Source organism: Apostichopus japonicus, chromosome 3, assembly GCF_037975245.1.
Source record: "Apostichopus japonicus isolate 1M-3 chromosome 3, ASM3797524v1, whole genome shotgun sequence".
NCBI classification, from domain to species: domain Eukaryota; kingdom Metazoa; phylum Echinodermata; class Holothuroidea; order Aspidochirotida; family Stichopodidae; genus Apostichopus; species Apostichopus japonicus.
In genome coordinates, this window is record NC_092563.1 from 7,945,494 (window position 1) to 7,954,905 (window position 9,412).

General features: G+C 40.9%; 1 protein-coding gene across 1 annotated transcript; it reads right to left on the reverse strand.

Moving 5' to 3' along the window:
• Positions 1–2,909: 2,909 nt before the first annotated feature.
• Positions 2,910–6,656, reverse strand: LOC139961947 (NADH dehydrogenase [ubiquinone] 1 beta subcomplex subunit 9-like). The gene is made up of 4 exons (XM_071961661.1): positions 6,445–6,656; positions 4,793–4,935; positions 4,640–4,695; positions 2,910–4,108 (listed from the first exon to the last, which is right to left on the reverse strand). The coding sequence occupies exons 1-4, from the start codon at positions 6,534–6,536 to the stop codon at positions 3,908–3,910; spliced, it is 492 nt and encodes a 163-aa protein (XP_071817762.1). The 5' UTR covers positions 6,537–6,656; the 3' UTR covers positions 2,910–3,907.
• Positions 6,657–9,412: the final 2,756 nt, after the last annotated feature.

Here is a 9,412-nt window from a genome sequence, read left to right on the forward strand (position 1 = left end):
TTTTCATACTGGGAATTGGCCACATCTTGAATGGTCTGATATGGTTTTGAATAATTCCATTCGTGAATGGTTCCATTCGCGACTGGTTTCAACTAGTTCCATTCGCGACTGGCCGGGTTTTGAATGGTTCCATTGTGAACGGATTCCAAATGGTTCCATTTAGCTATCCTGGATGTATTTGTAGCAATTATACACCCGAATTTATTTTTACCAGCTGCGTCGGATACCTCGTCAAACTTCCTTGCAGTAGTATAATGAGAACCACCCATCATTGACCCAAATCGTTACCTATGCGAGTTTTCAGAAAATTCCAAAGTATTCCCCGGGAGTGGCCGCTATATACACCGGCTCTGTCGAGAAGTTCTTTTATTACGCAAGTATAATAAGAACGTGAGAAGATTAATAAATCAAAAGGTTTCCCCGGGAGTGGCTACACAGGCTGCTTCGTAAAATACCCTTACGACCCATCGTTGACACCAATCGTTTCCTACGCGAGTTAATGTTAAGAAATATTTCAGAACAATACCCAAGTCCAAAGTTTTCCCGGGAGTGGTTACACCTGTCGGTTTCATCGAGAAGAAGTCTTTTATTACGCGGAGCGTCCATATAGTCAGGGGGGCGGACCCCCCCCCCCCCCCTGACGGACTCAAATGGACTGCTGGCGCCCTTTTCAGCTTTTTACTTATTCGCGATAATTGACTTTTTTATTGCGCTCTCATCTACTATTGACATTTGTCACATTTTGTTGGTGTAATTTTCTGACAAAATGGCTATGACACCATTTATTCTTCGTTTATCTGCAAATTAGCAAGGCCCGGAAGCGAATTTCTTTTTCCTGAACCTTTCGGGCAGTGTACGTGGAGTTTAGCCAATCAGAGCGAGGCTGTGTTGATGACGTACTACTCAGTAAAGATGGTCAGTCGGGTAAATGCGTCCCCTCAATAACATAAGGTGGAAAACGAAAGAGCGCAAGTTCGAGCCCCCGTGTGGATTTTCCCCCCACTTTTTCTCATGTTCAAGTAGTTATGTCCAAGTATTATATCATGAATTGAAAATCGATATTATAAGTTATGTCGTGGTTTTCGTGCATGGTCATCTTATATATGAAACTCTGTAGATAGTGTGGTGAAAATATATATAGTTTCTTTTGTTTATTTTCCTTCTAGATCTTATAAGAGGGAAATCGGTCTCAGCCCCAAAATGTGGTACATCCGTTTTAGGAAAGTTTATCTTAATTTAAAGGCAGATGACTTGCTAGAATAAAAGACAAGGGAAACAGATATTCATTCTGGAACAATTAAAGAGAGAGGATTTATTGCATAATAAAACAAGGGCAGTATACTTGCACTCTTATTTACCTAATTCGCTCATCAGTTTACAACAAACATTTGGCAGTTTCCACAATAAACCGTTAATTACTGGACCTCGTCTCTCACAAGGAGGTGCTATAGGACTGTACCACTGTGTACAAATATTGCTGTGTAGATGTGTGTAAACTGTAAGTACGTAACAGACTACTGTACCAGTACTACAGTACTGAGTACAGTAATCACTGCCCGAAAGGTTCAGGAAAAAGAAATTCGCGGCCCGGAAAGGGTCATTTCCGGCGATCTAGGGAGTATCATTACTCAACAAATTTCTGTACGCTCCGCGCCAACCTGTGGTGGCGCTCCGCTTAGATAGTGTCGAAAGCGCCCCTACAGAACATTCTCGCCCCCCCCCCTGGCCAATACCCCTAGCTCCGCCACTGGCGAGTATAATAAAAGCAAGTGAAATATATTTATTTATAGTCAAAAGGTTTCCCCTGTCAGATACTTCGTCAAATACCCTTACAGCATGTACTGTTCAATGAGTCGACGTATACCCTTCAATGCAGCTTCTACGCAGAGCCATACGGTTCTGCGTCTATGCAAGTCGATAGAGAGGGCGCACTATCAGTAGGACATTGGAGGGTTTTGTTATTTCTATGAAGGGGAGTGTAACCTAACGTGACATAATAATAAATTACATTTATATAGCGCTTAATACAGCCTTTCAAAGCGCCTAACAAAGTAGGAAAGTGACAAAGGAAACCAAGGAAAGAGTTGTCTCTTGAAAATACAAAGGTAGGGAGAGCCACGAACGTGAAATGGGAGTTTGTTCCAAAGAGAAGGCCCAGCAACAAAAAAGACACGATCGCCATAACGAGTGCGGGTACGTGGACCAGGAGGTAATTGCAAATGCGCATGATAGGAAGAGCAAAGCGTAACTGTAGCTGACCGACGCAAAGGAATAAGAAGGTCAGTGATATATTGATGGGCAAGCACGTTGATCGCTTTGTAGGTGAGAAGTAGGATATTAAACTGGATGCACTGAGACATAACGATAACAGAGAAGCTCCAGGGCATGTGTAGGTGCCGCACCAAACCGTAAATGGTGCTCATAGTAAGGTGTTGATATCCCAACAGGATACTTATGGCCAACAAGTAGAACTTTCTGATCTTTCCTCATGCACAAAATGTCACGTGTGACATGTCCATTTCGCTACGAGAGAAGGTGCATCAACACTTTCACCGGATATAGCCGCATCAATTCCATGCACCACCTTCCCTCCGTGACTTAGGTAATGAACTAATATACCCCGCTGAAGGTACGCCATCTTGCATTATTGGGTATCCAGCCAAACATTAGATACTACATTGGGGGGGGGGGTCCTTGGCATCAACAATATACAACCTGCCACTGGAAATAACACTTCTACATATCACTCTCTCTGTTCAACAGATAAATGCACAGTGTGTATGGTGGTACTGTCCTGGGCAAGAGAAATACTTACATAGAAAAGGAGAAAGTAAATATACTCTTACACCTTAAATAAATTCAATTCTATTGGTCAAGAAGCTGCTAGATAGAAACCAAAACAAGCTGTATTTTTGAAATATTTCTTCAGCCTTTATTTAATTTCTGATCTGTGAACTAAGGTTGAACAAGCTCCGTTCATCATAATAAATCTTTTTTTTTTCATTTAAAAATGTTAAAAGTTGGTAATCCAAACCAACATCACACAACTGATGCTTTTAACATTTCTTTATACTGGTGCTGCAAGAAGAAGGCGGAACAGGCAGGAATTGGGAAAAACATCCCAAATCGTCACCCCCCCCCACACCTTCTCCACTTCATTACCGCTTTGCCCAAAATGACATATACCAATTAGAAATATGGCCATGTAATATTTAATACTTTGATGTCCCCTAGATGATAATGGTGCCCATCTTTTCATTAAAAGCAATTCCTGACTATGCTTTTGATTACGAAACCCTTCTTTGAGACAGGAAACCTTCAAACTAAAAGCCAAGTTTCCTAAATTCAAATAATGAATTTTTCGACAGTAGCAGTAACAGAAAAAGAGATAATTTTTTGTGTTGTAGTTCTGTTTTGACCAATTGAGCTGGTAACAAGTTTGTTAGCATCATTAATCTACTTTTGTGTGAGAACTGTTCCTCAGCATCGGTTACTAAAAGTCTTAGTCATGTCAGAAAAGTCTTCTTATGACTCTTCTGAAAAACACAGCAGCTACAAGATACCACATAAACAACAAAATGTTTACAGCATAATTTTGTTTTCACTCTGTGACTCTTACAGAATTCTGAAGGTTTACAGACTTTTTCCAGTCAGGATGAGAAATTGACCATAACATTCAAAACACTTTCAACTTGCAGAGAACACAGAAATTCAGCAGGCCGAGCTGCATTTCACTATGCTTACAAAAATTCACAAAAGGCGAAGAAGATTTCAAGAAAAAAAAGAAAGATGCCCCGAAGAGAGATAACACTGAATCCACGCTGATCCAAACTTCTCAATGCCCATTCTCCAAATATGCTGAGAAATAACATTCCTTCCTCTATTGTCTCTATTGTTCATAAAATAATTATTTTGGGACATAAAACTGATCGTCGTGCTCTCCTCCTAGTCTCGGTGGAGGCGGTGGAATTTTTCCTTCTATGGCCAGTTTTTCCTCTTCTGCTACCAGTTCCTTCCATCTCGCTGTCTCGTCTTGCAACCTCTTCTCCCGGCGAGCAAAGTATGTCGGGTATCTGGCTCGTTCTGCTGGATGCCAGTTATCCAAGACCTTGAAAGAGGAGGAGGAAGATGAGGAGGAAGATGAGGAGGAAACAGGAGGTCATTGTCTGGATTCACATATATGCAATGTGTACAATTCAATGTGTGTTATAGTAGAAAAATATTTTCCCCTTTGCCCCAGTGACAAAAAGGTTACTCTGTGGGACTATAGCTCTGCAGAGGTATATATGTGGTTGTGTCCCTGTTTACAGATGGATAGTTTCTTAAACGTAATCTCACACTATGATCCTCCAACAACACAAGATGTGTTAATAAATAAGCCATAATTTTCAACGTAGAATTTTTCTGTGCCAAACTCAACAGTCTCTAACTCTCTAATTAGGAGTAACTCACTGGTCTTGTACTATACATATTTCTTATTTAGAATGAGGAGTAACCAAGTATGTGTGAATATCAATTGGTTGGCCAGAATGTGGAAGACTTTGAATGCAAAGTAGAGTGATGTTTTAAGAAGATAACTCATAACTTGAATACTCAGGCTCTTGCATTACAACCTGTGTTTTACCAAGCTCATACTTACCCATTCTGGTGATGGTATATTCCTCTCATATCTTGTTCCCCCAGATGAGTCAATAACTGGCAAAAGGAAGAAGAAAAATTTGAGGTTACATTTATTTTCCCTTTTTGACTGATAGAAATTTTAATAAGTGATCTTAACAATTGAAGCACTTACAAATATATGGCTGTGGATGCTGTCTCTCCCAAAATTCTTTTTCTCCTGCTTCAAGGCATCTAAGAGCAGCTTTCATATCCTTCTCATTTTTTTGTTCATCAAAACGTGCTCGCAGCAACACAGCCTGATACCTGAATTCGACTCTGAAAGGGAAAAAGAAATGTAACATAGTAAATGGTCAACAGTTTTTGAGAAGAGGTCATGAGCTTTCTCCACAAACCTCTAGGTCATGGATATCCATCTCAATATTTTTTATTTAGTAAAAGATCATTTTATGAATCAAAATGCAGAACTCAAGCTATCTTCAGCCATAAGTGCACCATTGATAATTAAAAAAATTGCATATGACTTTCACAGCACTGGATACCTACTTTTCCATAAGTTCTGTTTAATCTACATTATTCTCCTACTGATGGGCAAGTTAGAAAATATTACTAAAATTAGATCTTCAGTTTAATGTGAATATGCATTGCATTTCCAACCAACACAAAATATAGCTTATAATATGGCATTTATTGCAAGAACTTTCTTTACAATGTGTACTTCTGTTAGCAACATTTAACATTAGATAGCTAATGTAGCCTTACCCTGAGAAATTATTATTTCACTTCAGCTAAAACATGCTAAAATGATGAGGCTATGGGTAGGTGGGGGAAAGGGCTCTGGGGTATTACTAAAACGAATGACAATTGCGTTACACATAACGAATGACAATATGTTGTACACACTAAAAAATTGCGTTAACTAAAACGAATGACAGTGAATGACAGCACAGACATTTGTTCAACCGGATATCACAGTTCAGACTTCGTGGGTATATCAAAGCCACGCAAACGGAGTGGACGCGAAGTGGGTGGCTTACAGATCTAGTAAAGTACGGACAAGATACAAACGCACCTTATAGTAAGCGAAATTGTAAGTCTGATTTTAAAAAGTAAATTTAACGTCATTTTTCCGATATTAATTGTTAGAAACTAACAATACTATAATCTTGAAACGGCTTCAGTTATTTTTCTGTATAAATCTACAGAGGTAAATGTCAAAAGCACAGCACTCAAGCGCATTCTCACACAAAAACTTTCCCTGTGGTATCTATCTGTAAATTACACCAAAACCCTGCAACCACGTAGCCTAACATGCCATTTTCCTCAAATCATTTTGCGCAGAAAACCAATAACCGCATTTACTCCACTCCGTTAATCATTCTACCTCCACTCAACACTGCACTTCGTTGTCGTTCGTTGTCATTAGCTGTCATTCGCTGTCATTCGTGAATGACAATTAACCCTGTACAAAGTCAATTGTCATTCGGTCATTCGATGTCATTCGTTTTAGCTCTGGATTAACCTTCAATCATATATATATGATCGGCCTATATAGGACGGTAAATACAATGTGGCCAGGCTCATGTTAAGCCAACTTTGGCTAGCACACAAATATGCATGTCAAATTCATTCATCGGTCTACTGTGTGTACCTAGCGGTTGGGCCCTTGCCTACTCTTCATTCAAAACTCAAATGGGCTTAGCAGTTTAGGCCTAAGCTAACTGACGGTAGGCTAGTAGTGTTAGAGTTACTGTTACTAATACTAGTGTAATTAGGCCTAACCTAGCTAAACATTAAGTTTGGCAAATTTTAACGAGTCTCACTTACCTATCAACATACCAACATTGCAAGTGACGTACTGCCTTCTTGTACAACCTCAGGACGCGTTGTTGTTGTGTCAAAAGCGGACTGGCAGCCATGTTTTCGTGCCAACCAGATACTAAATTGACAATTCTGTCTGTATCACTTTTGCTATATGTATTCAGCTCGCATAGACCTGTGCGTGCTGCCTCTTCACGATCAAGTACAATACACTGAACTACAGTGCTATAGTACTGCTATACTCGGTACAGAAAAACCGGTGTGAAGTTAGATACTTATTCCCCGTTCCTCGTTCGACATTCGCGAATGAGTAACTACTACCTATTCAGTTACGTATTCGACGAAGTGATGATTTAGTGGTCAGTTTAATTGGTCAAGCACTCTTTGCAGGCGAGGCAGAACGGGAAAATTATTGGGGGGGGGGGGGGCTAATATGTGGAGACTATCTAAGCGGAGCGCCACCATCGGTTGTCGCGGAGCGTACAAGAAAATTTTGGGTTTTTCAAACCCCCTCCCCCCCCAGATGGCCGGAAAAGGCACTTCCCGAGTGTTTTATGCTGCGAATACCTAGCCCTAAAACATGGGTCTCAAGCCTGCAATTTCTCAGATTGCACGTAAAAATCTGTAAAACTTTGTAATTTGTATATTCGATGGTGTTTTAAGAGAGTAGCTATTACTCGACGTGTACTCGCAAAGACGTTTTTGAGTGTAGTAAATTACTACTTGCAATTAAATGCAATAATTACAAGGGCGTCGGAAGCTATTTTTGATTGGTGCGGTGGTTCAGACTTCAGAGTGTGGCCAACTATCATAATTGTCGGGGGACGTTTGGTAGGCCGAGCTGCATTTCACTATGCTTACAAAAATTCACAAAAGGCGAAGAAGATTTCAAGAAAAAAAAGAAAGATGCCCCGAAGAGAGATAACACTGAATCCACGCTGATCCAAACTTCTCAATGCCCATTCTCCAAATATGCTGAGAAATAACATTCCTTCCTCTATTGTCTCTATTGTTCATAAAATAATTATTTTGGGACATAAAACTGATCGTCGTGCTCTCCTCCTAGTCTCGGTGGAGGCGGTGGAATTTTTCCTTCTATGGCCAGTTTTTCCTCTTCTGCTACCAGTTCCTTCCATCTCGCTGTCTCGTCTTGCAACCTCTTCTCCCGGCGAGCAAAGTATGTCGGGTATCTGGCTCGTTCTGCTGGATGCCAGTTATCCAAGACCTTGAAAGAGGAGGAGGAAGATGAGGAGGAAGATGAGGAGGAAACAGGAGGTCATTGTCTGGATTCACACATTCGCGAATGAGTAACTACTACCTATTCAGTTACGTATTCGACGAAGTGATGATTTAGTGGTCAGTTTAATTGGTCAAGCACTCTTTGCAGGCGAGGCAGAACGGGAAAATTATTGGGGGGGGGGGGCTAATATGTGGAGACTATCTAAGCGGAGCGCCACCATCGGTTGTCGCGGAGCGTACAAGAAAATTTTGGGTTTTTCAAACCCCCTCCCCCCCCCCCCCAGATGGCCGGAAACGGCACTTCCCGAGTGTTTTATGCTGCGAATACCTAGCCCTAAAACATGGGTCTCAAGCCTGCAATTTCTCAGATTGCACGTAAAAATCTGTAAAACTTTGTAATTTGTATATTCGATGGTGTTTTAAGAGAGTAGCTATTACTCGACGTGTACTCGCAAAGACGTTTTTGAGTGTAGTAAATTACTACTTGCAATTAAATGCAATAATTACAAGGGCGTCGGAAGCTATTTTTGATTGGTGCGGTGGTTCAGACTTCAGAGTGTGGCCAACTATCATAATTGTCGGGGGACGTTTGGTAGGTCAAACTACGCTACGCGCCACCATGGTTGGCGCGTAGCGTAATGGAGATAACTTTGAAATTATGCCTCCCAGATTGCAGGAAATGGCACTTCCCGAGCTTGAAAATAAGACCCCGCCATTCCAGAGTAGTCACATTTAGCCTACTTGCCGTCATTATTATTGAAACTTATTGAAACATATACCTCCGAGATTTTTTTTCCCCATTTTTTAGTCCTACTTTTTTTTTTTCTTGCGTCGTGAATGTTGGTCCGGCGTTCGCCGGACCTGCCCGTACCGGCTCCGACGCCTATGAATCACTGGCGGATCCAGGGCCTTTGTTTGGGAGGGGCCAAAGTGGCATTAGAGTGATATGGGGAGGGGTCTAAGGGGAGGGGGCTCCCCCTCCCCTTTGGAAAATTGTCTATTTCTGAATGCCCTCAGATGCAATTTGGTGCGACAAAAGTGTACAATGGTGATGTTAATTTACTTCTAAAAACAAAGTTTCCCAGGTGTAATTTTCTAAAATATTTGTAAAACAAAGTTGAGATCATCTTTCTCAAGAAATTTGATTTCTCATAGGTTATAAATTTCTTACAACCAGCCTGTAACTGCAAAATGGTGTTAAACTGTAAATCCTCATGCTCATACATTTACATAGCTCCCAACTCTTCTATTTCTGAATGCCCTCAAATGCTGGTCCATGCCACGAATCGCCGTCCTGGGGGAGGGGTATAAGGGGAGGGGGTGTCCCCCTCTCCTTTTGAATTTTTTTGGAATCCTGGTGATGCCTACATGTAAAATGGTGGCACTTAGAAAGGCTTTTGTCACCCAAAATTTTCTGAGAAATATGCATTTTTTGTGTGTAACATCAATAAATTGAATACTAGTTGATAATTCATTCTTTCCCGTGGCATGAAAATGTTCGCTGCTCGCCCCAATGAAAAGAAATATAGGCTAATTTGAGGTTCAAATGATGCTGTAAAGGAGGTTTTATACTCTATTATGCTAAATGCTAAAGAAATTATGGTTGCTAAGTCAAGATTTGATGCAATTTTTTTTATGTATACTTGACAATTACAATGCGGTTTTTTCGGACGCTTGTGCGGGTCAGCGGGTTTGGGTGTTAGAATGCGGGTCTAATTCCCGCGAATTGCGGGTC